We start from the raw sequence: 19,144 nt of genomic DNA, 5'->3' as shown, positions 1-19,144 counted from the left end.
TACAAATATAAATCAGAGTGGTGTTGTCTCGTGCAGACCAGCACTATTTCATGTATTGTTTTTCCAGGATTGCAATGTGAATTGGTCTTTTATTATTGCTTCAAGAACCTACAGTGACGATCTCGAATTAGTTAATTAATTAGTTAATTGCGTGTTCATTTTAACTGGAGTATTGAGACAGTTTTATGAGGTAGCTTCGTTTTATGGAAGCCTCGTAAATTAACCTATTACAGCAACAGTGCGTTATGAAGTTTGCGGATGATTGTTGTGCTGTAAGCATAGATGTATAATGGAGGCCAAGGGTGCACAGAAGCGGAGATAGTGTAGGGCCCTGGAAACCCTGTAGACCCCTGAGGTGATAGTTCTGGGGTGGAAAGAAAATGAGGTAGCCAGATGACATTGTCCATATTTAAAGGGTTATATTTGATCTTACAGACCACAATTACAGAGTGGTAAATTTCATCGCGGACAAAAACAACAAATTATTTTAAATTCTTTTAATTTGGGGGTGCCTCCCAAGCCCCCCGTTTTTCTACCCTTATAACGCCATCCCGGCCCATTTTAACCCTTTTACCCCATTACTCTTTATTTATTTAATTAATGTTTGCTGTGTTTTTCGGTGTTATGGTCCACTCTGAAATGTACCACTCTGTAATGTTTTAGATATATTGACTGGATACCATTTAGAGAGGAAAGAGCAGGTCCATGCCAGCTCCTGACCTTGAATCCTGCTCTGGGCAAGTCCATTCATTGGTGCAGAGTACGGATCGGATCGGTATGTCTTATGTGCCCAGCATGAATGGTGGTTCTATACTTTGAAGGAAAGGTCTGAATCGGCTCAAGAACGAATTGAGCTGAGTCCGTAAATGTTTGATTCCGTGCAGTTTGGTTCAACCCAATTTGAGCCAGAGTTCACTCTGGCTCAAATTGGGATGAACACTGTTTAAAATTCATGTGGAAAGGATGGTCCAGATTCTAAAGAAACAATATTAGTGCAAGTGGTGAGGTGTGTTTGAAAAATTCCCTGTCCATGATGGTACAGTCCCATGCTGACTCCTCTGCGTGAACCACAAGGTGCACGACAACAAAAACCATGACACTCAAAATTCCATTGTCACACGCAGCAAGGCGTGTGAACATCAGAGGTTACACATATAAATGGTTGAGTTGACATTCGACGGCACGTGAACCCACACCTTTCCCTTTGTCTTTGGTCATCAGTCTCCAAAATGCATGAACTTCTTGATTTGCAATATAGCTGTCAGCTTTATGAGGGGCCGTATTCCATTCATCCCACAACAGGTTCACAGGCCACCCAGACAGAGAAGCATGAGTCCAGTACTCCAGCGTCAAATCAACCGACACCCGGGACCTGGCCACCACCCAGGCCCCCCCCCCCCGGAGACCTCTGCCAAGAACACATCTGCCACCAGTGATTACACTGCACCAGCCAGACTTCCTCTATCCCATCAGTTGTGGCTACAGACCCCACCCCTACCGATGGCACTCCTGATACAGCAGCTCTACTTGCCACCTGCACTACCACCCTGCAGGTCCCCATGGAGACCAGTGACCTGTAGGACACTCCAGCTGCCACCCATCGCTTACTCTGCCAAAAGGTCTGCAGGCCCCTCCTTCCCTCTTCAAACCAGTTTGACTGATTCAGTTTAGTTTAGTTTAGTTTAGTTTATTATTTGATATTGCGCTCCCAACCCAGGGGTAGCCGGGCGCAGCAGTTACAAGAATACTTGAGCTTAGGTTACATACAAAGGATGCATACAGTGAAAGCAACATCAGGACACTGAGACAGGAGCTGATGATGCTAATGGGTTGGAAGACACGTACCTGTGTGACACCCCCGGCCCTGTCCGCACCTGTGACAGTTTGCTCTAGTACAAACTTGAAGGGACCTATAGCTTACTGAGCAACACTGGGCAAAACCAGGATTGCACTGAAAACAAGCGGAGCAGCAGCTGAAATACCTGCAGTCCAGTATGGGAGCTGTGCAGGCCTCATCCCTCGGGAGGATAGCTCAGTGGCAGCATGCTCTCCTTGGAAGCAAGATGACACGGAGCAATGCAGGTTCGATCCCCGGGTCCGCGCTTAGAAACCTCTGGGTATTAAGCGTGTTATAAATAACCTATCATATCCCAACTCATGCTTAGGCTGCTGGACATAATCATACATGGCTGGTAATTTAGAATTAAGCTTAACCACTGGCATTACTCTAGGCAAACCTCCAGACCATTGTGTTTCACCTGCCAAGCTATTACAGAAAGGGGAAAGTCAATATGCATATCAGGCTTCATCCCACTCCAAAAAGGGCACCAAAAAGGTAGTCCAGCCTGAACTGCTTGGTCTCATCCTTTCTGCATGAGACCACAAGTTACCCCAGACATGTTTTGACCTCATTGGGCATCACCAGTGAGGTTGTAGCTTGGGTCTGCATGCCCAGCAGACTTGGGGCCCACGTCTGGGCATACCCGTTCCTAGTCTGTGTGACTTAAACATACCAAAGAGGTGATGTCTGGAAAGTTTAGATCACATTAAGGGGAAAGACCATATGCAAGTCAGACTTGTCCCACTTCAAAAGGGGGAGTCCAGCCCAAACTGCTTGGCACATCCCTTCTGTACAAGACCACAAGCAACTCCAGACATGTTTCAGCCTTATTGGGCGTCATCAATGAGCTGTAGCTTGGGTCTAGAGGCCCAGCTGGCTCAGGACCCACGTCTCGGAATACACATTCTACTCGGGTTGCATTAAACAAAAGAGGTGATGGCTGTAAGGTTAAGAATTAAACGTAACCACTGGCATTGCTCTTGGGACAACCCTCAAAGACCATTGTTCTAACTGTAATCGCTTGGCAGGCTGAAGAAGTGGAAGGTTGCCAAGAGCAATACTGTAGGTTAAGATTAATTCTAAACCTTCCACTCATCACTCCTTTTGTTTTGCTAGAGTGATGAACAGGCAGCGAGGCCACCTCACAGTAGCGAAGAGGAAAGGTGCAGTTGTATGTGACGCAGGTTTAAAAGACAGGAGACTGAAATACAATTTTAAGATATTTCAAATGGAAAAGAGAAAGTGTACTGATTTAAGAGACCTATGCCTTATATTCACTGCACCTGCCTGATATAATGAGAGAGACTCTGTTTTAAATTACATATGTGCTTGTTGATAGAATGGGGCTTCAAAATGGGGCTCACAGAAGCAGTGTTTTACTTGCACAGTAGCTTATCACTGCTTCGACACACACACACCTGTAACCTCACACACACTGAACGCTTTTTCAGGTACTAGTTGTCCTTCCTTCAAATGAAGTGTCCATTAGGCAATGTGATTCTTAATTGGCTAATGCACACACATCTGAATTGGTATCCCTTAAAGACAGCAGGAGTGACCCTGGAAGACCACGGCTCATCTGTCCCCAAATGTTTTTGGAAGGAGTAAATCTTTACCAAACTAACTTCCCCAAAGATTCAAGGCCTGAGTTCAATTTCCTCTACAGTAGTGACAGCATCCAATGCTTTGGCAGTCCAGGGGCTAAGCGAGCAGGCCAGGCTATATCATCAGGTGCGGAGAACAGGCAGAGGATACTGCTCCTGACATTGTAGCATATCCAAGCGCAGGAGTCAGGAAGTTCCACTTCTGCCACCCCCACAGAAGGCTGGCTGGCAGGGAGCTCCTGTCTCCATTCCCAACACTCTTCTGAACACACAGAAACTGAGAAATCACTTAAATAAGACCTCAGTTCATAAGACTCACATGTTGCATTTAGGCGTGGACTGAGGACAACAGTGTTGCGGATAAGGGTCGAGGGAGGGCAAGGGGGTAGTATGGTCTGTAAATAAAGTCACATATGGCCATGAAATGGGGAGTGTGACGTCATCTTTGAGTTGAAGATTTACTATGTGTCTATATGCAACCGTGTGAGGTATGTGATATGATGTGGCATTTATAACGCGCCTGTACACCAGTTTTTCCTTGTGTCATCTACTGATCAGTTCCTGATTCCCTAGACGTCCGTCCTTACCTTCTTTATGGTCAGTACATTTATTTCATTTTATTTTTTACATTTGTATAGCGCACAGACAGCCCAGGGGCATTGTAGCGCTGTTACTTGCAGCAGGCTTAGTTACATTTTGCATAAGTTACAGCATTGGGTGCATAGATGTAATACATGTTATGCATAGAAACGTACACAGTTCAAATATTCATATAGGGGATGAACGTAATGAACGGGGTAGAAAATCAGGCAAATAGGGTGGTTTTCAAGGTTTTACGGAAGGCAGTGAGTAAAGGTTCAGCTCGCAGGGTAGTGGGGAGGGCATTCCAGTGCAGGGCAGCTAGGTAGGGGAAGCTGGCACCACCTGCTCTTGCTCTTTTTACCACGGGTACGGTGATTAGGTTGGCACAGGGGGTCCTAGTTGGTCTTGAGGACAGGGCGGGGTGGGTCCTTTGCGATAGGTAGGCTGGTGCTGCGGAGTGAATACATTTGTGTGTGAGGGTCAGGGTTTTGAAGATGATCCTCTCTTTTATAGGCTCTTCTAGCAGAAGAAATGTGCTCTCGTTTGGAAATGCCTTGTGCTGTGCGCAGAGCGTTGTTTTGAGTAACTTGCAGTTTCTCGAGGTTTTTTGTGGAGGTCCCTAGGAAGATGACATTGAAGTAGTCCAGCCGTGATCCCGTGATAGCCCTAGCTATGTTTGTGCAGGTGTCGCTGGAGAGGTAGGGTCTGACTGCATTGGTAGGCAGCCGAAGAGGCAATGGCGTTCACCTGTCTGGTCATGGACAGACTTGAGTCCAGGTAGACGCCTAGGGTTTTCACTGACTCAGATACTGGAATTTTGATGGATACATTGATGGATACATTGATTGATACATGGAGGACAGCGGTCCCTGGCATATGTGTCTCCATCCTCCTTGACTTGGAAACATGTTTCCTAATGCACATATTGCGCAAACATGGCACACGCTACAAATATTTACCCCACCTTGTGTGGCCTGCAAATTAGTGCGCCCCCTCTTTGATGAAATAGCCCTTCAGCAGGTCAAAGGTACGCTCAATACAGAGCTGATCCTAATGTGTGCCTCATTTTATGCCACATCCTGTTCCATCTGTGGGTTCCGAACAGGTGTCATCAGCCACAGTACCTGGAAATAGCTGGAGTCACTATACAGGTGTACCCGCCTCCCAGTCATTTCTATCCTTCTCCCTTGTGGCCCATGTATGAGCTGTTAGGTAGTGTTTCTACTTACCTAGTACAAGTGTCTGTTGTCTACCAGTCGATCATTCTCGGCAACTAATTCCGCCAGCAAAATTAGCTCTGGCAATTCCACACTAATCCCTCTGGCAAAATTAGCATCAGGGAATTCCCTCCCATTTTTGGTTCCCTTTAATTTGGCAAAGCAGTAAAAGTGCTAATGAACCATACTGTCATCCCTCTCTTAGCTTCATTATTATCTGAAGAAAGTCCATTTCAGGAACACTGCTGGTGAGGAAGTGTTCTTTGACGAGAACGGCGACTCCATGCCCGGGTTCGACATTCTTAACTGGGTGTCTTCTGGACGCAAGAGCCACAGGGCCGTTCATGTTGGGCAGTTTAACCCACTGGGGAATGCTGGAGAGCAACTGTCCATCAACGAGAGCCAAATCGTATGGAACAGCGCCTTCAACACTGTGAGTTAAGGGGATATTTTTGATTTGTATCAGTAGAAAGTGAGCATTATTAAAGTAATTGATTCGATTTGATGTGTGTGTACATAGCTATGAAGCATGAAATGCACTAAATGAATGGGTGCAGGAGGGTCAGATATTATACATGCAGCAAATAGGAAGTAAAACTGAAGAGTGACATTAACGCAATGGATGTTGTGATCAGGGTCGACAGTATGGATGTAGGCAGTGAATGTGGTGCTCCACCCTGAGATGTGGAATGCATCCAATGGATATGGTGCGCCATCCTGAGGTGTGGAATGCAGGAAATGGATATGGTGCACCACCTTCAGGTATGGAATGCAGGCAATGGTTTGGTGGACTGCCCTTAGGTGTCGAATGCAGGCAATGGATATGGTTCACCGTCCTGAGGTGTGGAATGCAGGAAATGGATACGGTGTACCACCTTCAGGTGTGGAATGCAGGCAATGGTTTGGTGGACTGCCCTTAAGTGTGGAATGCAGGAAATGGATATAGTGCCCCACCATGAGGTGTGGAATGCAGGCAATAGTTTGGTGGACAGCCCTTAGGTGTGGAATGCAGGCAATGGATATGGTGCATCGCCCTGAGGTGTCGAATACAGGCAATGAATATGGTGCACCGCCTGAGGGGTGGAATGCAGGAAATGGATATGGTGCACCACTGTGAGGTGTGGAATGTATGTATTAAATGTGGTGGACAGGAGTGATAGAAGGAACACCTACTGTGAATGTGAAGTGGAGCAGTAAAGGATGGAATGCATACAATGTTGTGTACTTCCTTGTAGGATGGAATGCACATAATGGATATGGCAAACAGCAGTGATAGATGGTATGCAAACAATAAATGTGTAGCACAGCTGTGAAGCATGTAATGCATGACATTAATGCTGCATTCATCAGTGTAGGATGGAATGTATGCAATAAATACGGTGAACAGTGGTGGCAGGTGAACTGCATGTAGCGAATGGAGGATATGATAGATTGTCTAGGACAGAGCAGTGATGGGTGAAATGCATTCAATGTATGAGATGTACTGTAGAGCAGAATTGAACACGTAATACATGTGGGGCAAATGTAAGGAACTCATGGTGGCAACAGTAAAGACAGACACAAGTGAACACAGTTCAAGTGTGTTTATTAAACTGTACAGGAAGGGTGGAAAAATGCCTAATCTAAACCTAAATCTAAGATGCGAGCAAACTACAACCATCAAATAATAAAAAGGCAGTCCTAGTGCCGTCTTGTGAAATAAGAGGACCTATATTAAGAAAAACCTATTGCCAATCCTTACGTTAAATACAAACAAAGAGTGTGGGATAAGGTTCATAAGAAAGAAATGTTCACAAAAAATAAGTTATGATGCGGTAGTTGGGGTCTCCCTTCCCCACGTTTTGAGCACGGGACAAGGCGGGCTTACTGAGCACAGCACACGCTCGAGCTTCCCCAGCACAAGCTAACAGTTCCACTCTCAGCTACCAGGGCCTTCGGTGGTTAAGTCTCTTTTCTACAAAAAGTCTCTTGCCTCCGAGGACCTGATGTCTTCAAAATAATAAACAAAATGTTCCTTTCCACTGATAACCTTCACCCCTGGATCCCTCTCTTCCGGGCTCAGACCACTCTTGAATTTCAGCCTCCCTGCGTCATGTTCACACTAGCTAGTATTCAAAAGATTTCTCTGTTTTACTTCACGTGTTGGTGGGGTGATGGCATCTCACCTCTGGGTCCCCCTCTTCCGGGGTCAGACCCTCCAACAAAAGTTGTTCATCACTGTATTAGGGCCTTTTCGTTACTATCTCCAGTTCTAAAACCTGACTGGTACTTACCCAAAAGCATCTACTTCTCTAAGAAATCTCGTAGCTAAACGTAAGCAAACCTGTCCAGGATTTTAAGCAGAAAATTACTATTTGCAATAGGTCGATAATATGTGCAGGTGAACGGATCTAAGAAGGACTTTTTGAGCAGCAGCGTAATACAACTTCTTTTTAAAGAAGTAGGAATGGAACCTTCTAAAAAGGAAACATTGACAATGGTAGTCAAAATTGGTGTCCAGCTTTTAAGAAGATGTTTAATTAACTCTGCAGGGCAAAGATCACCTGGATCAGATGTGTGTGTAAGGGTTTTAACAATGTCACAAGGGTCGTTCTTTGCGACAGGTTGCAATGGAAACCTTTCTGAATGAGTACCCCAAACGGTGGATTCAGTAACCTCAGGATCTGTTGAAAGCTGTGGTGGCTTTTTGGCTATAGATATTTTTTTCAATGTCAGTCAGTTTGTCAATAAAGTATGTTTGTAAATAATGACACAAGTTATTTGATAGGCACGACTGGGAGTGCTTAATTGCGAGACTATCTTGAATTGCATTCTCGAGGAGCTAGCAGCTGTCTCAATTTTCGAGTTAAATTAAGTTTGCTTTGCTTTAAAAATGTCTTTCACATAAATATGGCGATCTTTATAACATTTCCTCTCTGCAGCTGGAACTTTGGTTTTGTGAGCGGATCTCTCTGATGTGAACCACGCCTTATTTTGTTCATGGCGAGGTGTATGGATGCATTTCAGCTGAGCCAGAGTGTTCAACACTGGAGAACACGCTCTTGACTATGTCCTCCATGTGCATAGGACTACTGATGTCAGCTACGCTTTCAGCTATCTAAAATCTAGACAGGAGCACATATCTGATTTCCTTTGATAGCTAATAGGAAGTGGAACCATGGGTCTATGGTTTTACTGCACATTTATTATACATTCTTTTAGAGGAACATGTTCTCACGCTCAGGTTGAACACACCTCGCGGAGGGGGAATAAATGATGGCTAAGTACCAATCATTGAATATTCCCACACAAACTGTCCAACCGTGTGCTGAACTATGGGACTGGTTCCCTGGTTGGTTTTAGTGATCTAGAAACACTCATTGTAGTTGTAGGGATAGTTTTCCTCTCTCCTATCCTTTTAGATAGGTGGTACACCACCCCGCTTCTAGGGATAGCACGCCATATAGGGATAGGGTGTGCTTCTGGTTAGGGAAAGTGCTAGGGAACACATTGATTGCTTTGTGATTTGATTTTAAAAAAATGACCTGCACCTGTCCTTGTTCATATGTGATACCTAGATTTCAGAACTGTCGTAATAGAGGAGAACACGCTCTTGACTAGGTCCTCCATGTGCATAGGACTACTGATGTCAGCTACGCTTTTATCTATCTAAAGTCTAGACAGGAGCACATATCTGATTTCCTTTGATAGCTAATAGGAAGTGGAACCATGGGTCTATGGTCTTACTGCACATTTATTATACATTCCTTGTTCATATGTGATACCTAGATTTCAGAACTGTCGTAATAGAGGAGAACACGCTCTTGACTAGGTCCTCCATGTGCATAGGACTACTGATGTCAGCTACGCTTTTATCTATCTAAAGTCTAGACAGGAGCACATATCTGATTTCCTTTGATAGCTAATAGGAAGTGGAACCGTGGGTAGTTCAGGTGAAGTAGTTTTACTGGATGTGTTCAATGAGATACAGAGATGATCTGACCAATCAATGGTTTTATCTCTGACCTCAGTTATGGTCATGTTATGGTCTAAAATCCAGTCGATCGTGGAACCCCTAATATGGGCAGGAAAAGTGACATGGTGTGCAAACCCAAGATCACTTAGGCACAGGAATAAACCTGAACGAGTGGGTCATTATAGTCCGAGGTAAAATCTCCAAGCAGTGCATTTGGTTTTTTGGCCTTAAAAAGGGCAATATAAAATCAAGAATGGTGTTGTTCAGAACTTTGGATTTCTGATGAGGACAATAGACTAAAGGTAGCTCAATTTGACACTTAGTCCGTCATATCCCTCAATGTCAGGGCAATTAAAGGTTTGTAGTGTGAAAGATGATTTGTGACATGTCTGGAGGGTTGCCTAAAGCAATGTCAGAGGTTAGGATTCTGTCTAAACCTTCCAGCCATCACCTCTTTTGTTGTGCTATAATCACCCCGAGTGAGACGGTTATGCCCAGACATGGGTCCCGTGCCTGCTGGGTCTAGAGACCTTAACTACTCCTCACTGTTGCTTCCCAATGAGGCCGAAACATGTCTGGGGATGCTTGTAGCCTCATGCAGAAGGGATGTGACCTAGTCATTGGGAATGGACTGCCCCTTTGAGGGTGGGACCACACCAGTTTTGCATATGGTCTTTCCCATTTCTGTAATGGCTTGGCAGGCGAAGAGCGATGGTCTGAAGGGTTGCCCAGCACAATTTCCAGAGGTTAAGATGAATTCATGCTAAACCTTCCAGCAATCACCTCCTTGTTTTGCTTTGTCACCTCGAGTGGGACGGGTATGCCCAGATGTGGGTCGCTGGGACTAGAGACCCAAGCTACTCCTCACTGATGATGCACAATTAGGCCGAAACATGTCAGGTCTCATGCAGAAGGGATGTGAACAAGCAGTTCGGGATGGACTGCCCTTTTGGGGTGGGACCAAGCATGATTTGCATATGGTCTTCCCCCTTTTTGTAATGGCTTGGCAGGTAAAGAATGATGTTCTGGAGAGTTGCCCAGAGCAATATCAGAGATGAATTCTAAACTTCCAGCTATCACCTCTTTATTTTGCTTTATCACTTTATCAGACATAATCCTGGTCTCCCTAATCTCTTAGCATTTTTGTTGTTAAAAATAAAGACTCTTGAACCTGACAACCTTGACTTTAATTTGCCTGTTTATCCCCCGGCCATGACACCCCCAACCAGTCAAATAAATATGGGACTACAATGCCCCTCATCCATATGAACTCAAGTATTGCCTGCCAGTCCTCCCCAGTCATAATCAATACCTCTGGCATAAGCAGTGCCCCCTCTGGCCCTGCCGCTTCCACTTTCCTCTCTGATTTCTCCTCCTGTGGAAGTTGAAAACCCTCCGGTGTTGTCAGACCTGTCTCCTCCTCCATCACCCCTCCCTCTTCCTTGTGCCCGTGCAAAGGCTCTGTCACTCCTAAATCCTCTCCTCATCCTGATCCAATCCCAAATAAATCCCATGGTGGGTACAAACTCCAAGTCCACCTCCTGGCAATTAACAACACACTCCACAACTGTTCATCCTCCAACTACCCTCCTCCAAACCTTTGCCCCTCTTCCTGATGTTAATTCCTTTCTTCCCAGTAGGAAATTAGATCTAATGGAAAGGTGTCTGAAGAGAAAGTCGCAACCCCTAGCAATAAAAACCAGGGGAAACCCAAGGATGGGTGTCCAAAGAGAGGAGGGCTAGTGGCCTATGAAGATCTGCTGAACATAGGTCATGAACCAAGAGGACCTCAACCGAATTTAACAGTGACCTTTAAACCAGATTTACCAACCACTCACCAACAAGAACAAAGTAACAGCCCTGAAAAAGAGCAAAAATTCCAAGACCATCAAAAATGGTTGTGGATACCTGACGCCTTACTGATCCAAACTCGAAGATAGCCACCCTTGGACTACAAAAACCACTGGGCACAAAGGGTGGACTTGGACGACCTTTCTCTCGAATCACGCTCAGCAACCATGGGATCATGGAACACGATAGGCTTTAGCCATCGTCTAGAGCCCAGCAATGTCAATTTAGGGGATTTCGACATTCTATGTCTTCAAGAGACATGGTTAACAGAAAAACCTAACTTGGATGGCTATGAAATCTTCATTTCACCAGCTCTAAAGGGCCCTAAAGGGTGACCTACTTCTGGACTAATTACTGCGATACGATCAGGGAGTGAATTCCATTTCATCAAGACATTAACCTCAAACTTGTTTTTCCAAGCACTATTGTTAAATTGGAGAGATGTGGAAAAACGAGAAGACGTCGATTTGGGTGACAGTATGATAGTGATTGATATATACTGGAACCCTCTGGCCATGAGCGACAAAAAATACCTGGAAATGACAGAGAGCTTAATAGATGAGATATACACAGAATACAGTGTGACGTACATCATCATATGTGATGACATGAATGCGATCTGTCCAAAAACATCTAGAGAAAAAATCCAACGTAAAAATAAAACGCTAAGAGAAGAGAGGGGTATCCTATTGTCATCATTGATGGATTCCCGAGATCTATGCAATTTACATATGATGTCGGAGCAAGACTCAAAACAAGTTCCAACTTGGGAGAGAGATGGTCAAAGAGCAGCTGTAGACCACGTCTTTGTGTCTAGAGATTTCCTCCCCTTCATTACAACTTTCGAAATAATTTGTACAAAACAAAGCAACCAAAATCTGCTAATGATGAAGTGGAAGAGCAGGCAAGAGAAAATAATTAACATGGCGACAGAAGTAGAGGGTTGTAATGGCGGCACCCGTTTAAGACTAACTGCAAACTCCAAAAAGTTATACGACAGTTACTAGCTTTAACAAAGATGAAATAGATGCTGCAATCATTAAGTACCAGCCGCTCTTAATTGCCTACCATATGAAGAAAAAAAAGGAAATAAAGATACATAAAAACGAAACCATCACACATACGACAAAGTATTGGTAGCTAAAAAAAGAATCCTAAGAGCGGCCAATCACCTGGCAAAAAAAACCAAGGAGGCTGAATATATAGACAGTGCCAAGGGAGTCATGAAATCATACAAAACTTGGCTACAAGCCCATCGACTAAAAATGTACCAAGCAGACTCGGAAGAAATGCTGCGAGTGGTCTGCAGCAGGAAGTCGAGGGAATTCTGGTCCTTAATAAAAACAACAACGAAAGACACAAACGACCCACTACAGAACAACGTAGGAGAAAAAGTGTAGATAGCCAGTTTCCTGCTCTCTTCCAAAAGCCAGCCTTAGAACAATATCATCAATGAGATACGACTCTAACAACTTGGGACGTACCTTATGATGTAGAATCAATCAGAGAGAAAATATCTAAATTAAATACCTTAAGGGCGCCAGGTCCAGATGGGATCACCAATGCAGACCTTAAAGAGTACCCAAGTGAATGGCCATCTTTAGTCATGAGGTTATTAAAAGATTTAACTCAACAAGAACAATCCCAGCATCATGGAGGACTTCAACGGTGGTACCAATTTACAAAAACGGCCCAAAAGAAAATACAAGAAACTACAGCCCAATCGCCTTATTAGATGTCATCAGCAAGGTCTTTGGTTTGTTGGTATTAGACCGCTTCCAATCATGGGTTAGATCAGCTGGACGTGCTGATCCTTTCCAAACAGGCTTTGTAAAAGATATAGGAACAATGGCAAACATCCTCCTTTTGAGTGCCCTGAAGGGAAGAATCAATGGAAGGCAGCCCAAGAATTTGTGTGGCTTTCGTTGACCTGGTCCTGGTCCAGGCTTTCAACTAGGTCAAAAGAGAAATCCTGTGGAAAAAACTGTGAGATTGGAAGTGCCCATCGGAAATCCTGGAACCGATACAAGCCCTCCATAGAAATACAACCATGAGAGTGCAGCTAAACCAAGCTGGGTTACTATCTAAAGAAATTCAAACTTCAAGAGGGGTAAAGCAGGGATGCCCGCTTGCCCCAGACCTTTTCAACTCGTACTTAGGAGATTTCCAGTATTCTGAAGATGATATAAGATCTTTCCCTCCGGCAATAGGAGGCAGGAAAGTTACATGCCTCCTGTATGCAGATGATTTGATCGTATTAGATTAAACACCAGTTGGTCTCCAGAGACAACTAGACAACCTGGCAAAATAAATCGCACAAAACAACTTGGAGATCAACAAAAATAAAACACAAATTATGACGTTTGAAAAATCTGTCAGAAAAACCGAAAAACAGCAATGGTATTTGGAGGGATCAAAAATTGAGCAAGTTAGAGAATTTAAATACCTAGGAATAACATTGAATAACAGCTCAGTCGAACTTCAGATGCAAGTGTTCCTTTTTGAGAAGACAAAGAAATAGCAAAAAAAGGTAGCAGGCGCTCCTCTCCAGAAAGAACATGGCATGATAACCTGTTCTGAGATGAGAGTTTGCAGCACACGCTTTTTGCTCACTGTACCTTTCACAGATGGGAAATATCCATTTGCATATCAGTCTTTGTCCTGCCACATGGGCAGTCCAGCACCGAAATGCTATGGCAATTCCTCTCTGAACAAGAGTATCAACAGCAACGCCATACACGTGTTTCAGCCTTGTTGGGCCTCATCAGTGAGGTGAAGCTGTGCCTCTCTGAGCACAGTGAGCAGGGGGTCCATGTCTGGTTGCCCCCAGGTAACCTAGGGTGACCAACCCCAAGTTCCTTGCAATATTTCAAAAAACGGTTAGGCGCTCCTCTCCAGAAAGAACATGGCATTATAACCGGTTCTCAGATGAGAGTTTGCAGCACACGCTTTTTGCTCACTGTACCTTTCACAGATGTGAAATATCCATTTGCATATCAGTCTTTGTCCTGCCACATGGGCAGTCCAGCACTGAAATGCTATGGCAATTCCTCTCTGAACAAGAGTACCAACAACAACCCCATACACGTGTTTCAGCTTTGTTGGGCCTCATCAGTGAGGTGAGGCTGTGCCTCTCTGAGCACAGTGAGGAGGACAAAGAAATTGGCAGCCCATGCAAATGCGATTGATAATAAATGTGGACTCTTCTCCGTGATACCAACTATACATTTCTATAAGGCTAAGGTCGTCCCTGTATTGACATACGGATCGGAGGCAATACCAAAGATCCCGCAAAAAATGTGGCTGAGATTTGAAAGTTATTTCTGGCGACGAGTGTTGGGGCTTCCAACATCTACCCCAATGGCGTCAATAAGTCGAGAGTTGAGCCTATTCTCATTACAGGCAATGATATATTGTAACAGTCTGATGCTGTACAGAAAAATTATCCTACCAATACGCCCAAAAATCTTCAACATCATTAACAATGAAATTGAAAGAATGGGAAACAAAACGTTGACAGAATGGTCAGAAAAAAACAAACGCAAATTAGAGGAGTTATGCTGCACGGAAGAAGACCTCAAGCAAAATCCAGCAAAGATAAAGAACAAGTTGGAAAACTGGGACTGGATGCAGGCGATTGAATCTGCATCTAGAAACAAACTGACGTCCAATCTACTGACGAATGTGAAGAGGTTAAATCAACTCCCGGCATATATAGAGACATGTCCAAACAAAATCCTACGAAATACTTTCTTAAGGATACGTCTGAATCTACTCCCAAACAACGAAATCAGGGCCATAAGAGGAATGTCAACCTCAAATAAGTGCCGGTACTGCGGAAACGCTGAGCAGGTGGAAACAACAAGACACCTGCTACTATCCTGCATAGGACTGAACAAAGCCAGGATTACTTATTTGCGTCACCTCCTCCTAAATTTGCGAGTTTACAAAGAGGAGGAATGGTGGACGCGCCTAATAAGTGGGGAAAAAACCTCTTTCGTGATTGCAATAGCGCAATTTTTTAAGAATATTGCACTAGAGAAACAAAATGAAAGAGAGACATAAATAATGAACTAAAGGGTCTGAACGAACGGGAGGATGGAAGAATTTAACCAGGTTACTCACTGTAGTGATCACCTTACTCCTAGTCCATAGTCCCCTTTCCTCCATACTTATGGGACATTCCTCCGTCCTGTGGACGGGACCGAGCGCTTTGCAAAAAGCATCCAAAAAACCCCAAACATTCTTTGGTCCTTCCTCTCTTTCTGCGCTGGCCCGGCACGTGGCCGTAACCCCGCCCATCTCGGCTCCGCCCTGCGAATCGCCCATCAGTCCTTTTCTATCGCCAGGTCAAAGACCTCTTAGCAATAACAGAGGAACCTTATTAGAGGGGACGGCGGGCGTGCGTATGGAGGAAAGGGGACTATGGACTAGGAGTAAGGTGTTCACTACGGTGAGTAACCTGGTTATACTCCTACGTCCCGTCCCCTTTCCTCCATACTTATTGGAGATTCCCAAGCACTCCTTACAGGAATTACGGGTGGATGGAAAAAACTCCTATTGAAAAAGGTTATTCAGCACAGCCTAGCCAAACTGAGCATCAGATCTGGAGCTCAAGTCTAGACAATAATGTTTACAAAAAGCTGAAGGGGAGGCCCAAGTAGCTGCTTTTGCGATGGTCTCCCAGGGGACATATTTTTGAAAGGCAACTGAGGCTGCCTTGCCCCGCACCAGGTGTGCATGAATACCTTTAGGAGGCTGCAGTCCTTGAACTGTGTAAGACTCTGTAATGCAGGCAGCGATCCATCTGGAAATAGTCACCTTAGAGGCCTGTTTACCTTGTGGATTATCAAAGGTTACCAACAGTTGAGAAGAGCTCCTAAATTCGGATGTTCTATCTAGATAGAACTTAAGAGCCCTTCTAACATCCAAACAATGCAGAACCCTTTCTGCTTCTGAAGCAGGGTTTGGAAAAAAGACCGGCAGGGAGATTGACTGGATCCGATGGAAATCAGACACCACCTTTGGTAGGAAAGAAGGATTTGTCTGTAGGACCACCTTATCCTTGTGGAAAACCAAGAAGGGATGCTCCACCGACAAGGCCTGGAGCTCACTCACCCGCCTTGCTGAAGTAACACCAATCAAAAAAGACACTTTCCACGAAATTTACTTAAGGTCCACCGTGGCCATTGGTTTGAACAGTTTATGGCACAATGCCGTAAGGACTATATTCAAATCCCATGCCAGGTGCGGCTTGCGAACCGGGGGATAAAGGCGTATCAAACCTGCGAAATGTCTCTTAATCACTGGATTAGACAGGGAGTAAGATCATTGATCTGTAGATAAGTAGGCAGAGACCGCCGAAAGATATGTTCTGCATGACAGAACATGAATTCCTGACTCAGCTAGGTAGGATATGAAGGATAGAACAGTGTCAATCGTAGCCACCCTTGGATCCAGCTGTTTGTCTAAGCACCAATGACAGAACCTAAGCCATTTGCTTCTGTACTGAGACCTTGTAGAGGGTTTCCTGCTGCCTTAATAATGCGCATGTTATCAGCAAAAAGGTTGAGATGTTCTAAAGACTTGAACTCAGGCACCATGCCGCCAAGCTGAAAGATTGTGGGGAGGGATGCCACAGCTGCTGATCCTGGTGAAGCAGGTCGTGCCTCACCGGAAGCCTGATCGGTGGATACACCGACAGGTGTTGGAGTTCTGAGAACCAAAACCTGGCCGGCCACCACAGGGCTATGAGCAGAAGGGAACAGTTCACCGTGTTCATCAGTTTGCAAATCGTCCGATGAATCAGAGGCAGAGGCGGGAAAGCATAGGCTCTCATGTTGTGCCATGGAATCTCCAGAGCATCCGCCAGAGAGGAGGCCCCCAGCCCGTTTCTGGAGGCATACAGAGGAAGTTTCTTGTTTGCAGCTGTCGCAAAGAGGTCCACTTCTGGAGTGCCCCAATGCAGGAAAATCCCTGAGAGGATCTCCGCCTTCAATTCCCACTCGTAACTGACCATCGTCCGCCGACTGAGGGCATCTGCAATGACATTCAGCTGGCCAGGAATGTGTACTGCCACAAGCCAAACACCATGAAGAACCGCCCACTCCCAGATCCGGATGGATAGGTCCACAAGAGGGGGAGACTTTGTACCCCGTTGCTTGTTGATGTACATTGACACCGCATTGTCCGTGCGGATCCGGACTACTTTGTTTGCAATGATCGGTCTGAACGCCTTGAGCACTAGGAAAATCGCCCCAAGCTCCAGATGATTTATGTGGAGGAACTTGTCCTGAAGCGACCAAAGATCCGAGACCTGAAGAAGATCCAACGTCACACCCCACCCCAGAAGGGAGGAGTCCGTCGTGACCGTTACCATCGGGGTTGGATCCTGAAAACCCGCTCCCACTGACAGGGTGCCGAGAGATGACCACCAGTCCAGGTCCGCTCTCATGGAAGCCGGAATCAATATCGCCTTGGAATCCGGATCCACAGCCTGACACCAAGAACTCCGAAGAGCCATCTGAGTGCGCCTCAACTTGAGACGAGCAAGAGGAAGAGCCAACACGCACGAGGCCATGAGGCCCAGAAGCCTCTAGAACCACCAGGCCGACATGCTCTCCGACTGCGCAAACATCTAACACGTGGCCAACAGATCCGCCATTCTGTCCCCGGTCAGGTACACTCTACAGTCGATCGTGTTCCAGCGGAAACCCAGGAAAATCAAGTCCTGAGAGACCGTCATGGAAGATTTCCGCCAGTTCACCGTCAGCCCAAGATGGAACAGGAGCTGAAGGAGGGACTGAAGATTGCAAGCGACTTTCAGCGGGCAAGGGCTGCGTAAGAGCCAGTCGTCCAAATACGGATACACATGGATAACCTGCAGACGAAGATAGGCCGCAATCACTGCCATCATCTTCGTGAAAACACGTGGCGCCGAGCTGAGGCCAAAAGGAAGCACTCCAAACTGGAAGTGCTCCTCCCCCATAGAGAAACAGAGATACCTCCTGTGTGGATTCCAGATCAGAATGTGCATGTACGCATCCTGAAGATCCACCACGCTGAGCCATTCGTTCATCTGCAAAGAGGACTGTATCTGGCCAGGCGTGATCATCTTGAATTTCTCTTGGGGTAAACACAGATTTAACTGGGAAAAGTCTAGGATGCTGTGCAGGCCAGCCTGGTTGGGTTTGGGCACTGTAAACAGCCGGGAGTAGAAGCCCTCCCCTCGTTCCCCAAGGGGAACGGGTTCCACAGCTCTGAGGTCCAACAGTTTCTGAACCTCGGCTTTTAGGGAGGATGACCCCGACTGCTGGAAGGCAGGATTGACGGGCGGGGTAGGGTGTAAGCGGAAGCCCATCCGAGCGACTGACAAGACCCACCGGTCCTCGGTGATGGTCTGCCACGCCTCCCAATGAGACGCAATGCATCCTCCCACTGGGGTCTCGTGCGAGCGCAGAGAACCCTCATTTGGCAGGCTTTTCAGTGGTGTTACCACCTGAACCTGAGGGGGAGGCTGAGGAGCGGGAGAAAAACCGAGTCCGTTGTTGCCTCCGGCGGTTATTACCCGAAGGGGTATCCGTTCTGCGGTTTTTCCGGTCTAGAAAACCTCTGAAGCCAGCGGCGGGCCGACTCTGCGACAACGGTCTCTGGGATCTAAAAGGAGGTTTAACCAGGACGGACAAGGATTTAGCTGTCTGGGTGCTGTCCTTCGTCTTGGTCAGTTCCACGTCCATTGTGGAATGGAAAAGCTCCTTACCGTCAAACGGCAGATCCAACACCTTTTCCTGCACCTCCTTTGAAAACTTGGTGGCATGCAACCATATTTGTCGAGAGGTATCAACACCCAGCATAAGGCCCCGAGCCGAAGTGTCGACGTGATGGGACGCAGCCTCCAGTAGATCCTGGGACAAGACCCTGGCATCGGACAATCCCGCCTTAAAGTCCTCCAGCTTCTCGACTGGAATGTATTCCTCGAATTCTGACAGACCTTTCCATAATTTCATATTCGCCCCCGCTAACACCAGTTCTGCATTAGCCTGCCAGAGCTGCAGGGCTGAGTTAACGAAAACCTTCCTCCCAAGGGAGTTGAGGA

At 45.9% G+C, this 19,144-nt stretch overlaps 1 protein-coding gene across 1 annotated transcript in view; it reads left to right on the top strand.

Moving 5' to 3' along the window:
• LOC138562534 (vomeronasal type-2 receptor 26-like) overlaps positions 1-19,144 on the top strand; it is a 353,413-nt gene that overhangs the window by 302,625 nt on the left and 31,644 nt on the right. Inside the window, exon 6 of the mRNA XM_069642778.1 lies at positions 5,449-5,676. Coding sequence (XP_069498879.1) covers positions 5,449-5,676 — 228 coding nt within the window. The remainder of the gene's footprint in view (positions 1-5,448; positions 5,677-19,144) is intronic.

Source organism: Ambystoma mexicanum, unplaced genomic scaffold (genome assembly GCF_040938575.1).
Source record: "Ambystoma mexicanum isolate Mex_15411 unplaced genomic scaffold, UKY_AmexF1_1 Mex_scaf60, whole genome shotgun sequence".
Classification (NCBI taxonomy): Eukaryota; Metazoa; Chordata; class Amphibia; order Caudata; family Ambystomatidae; genus Ambystoma; species Ambystoma mexicanum.
Note: the sequence above shows the minus strand (reverse complement) of the source record. Positions and strands in the feature narration are given on the sequence as shown.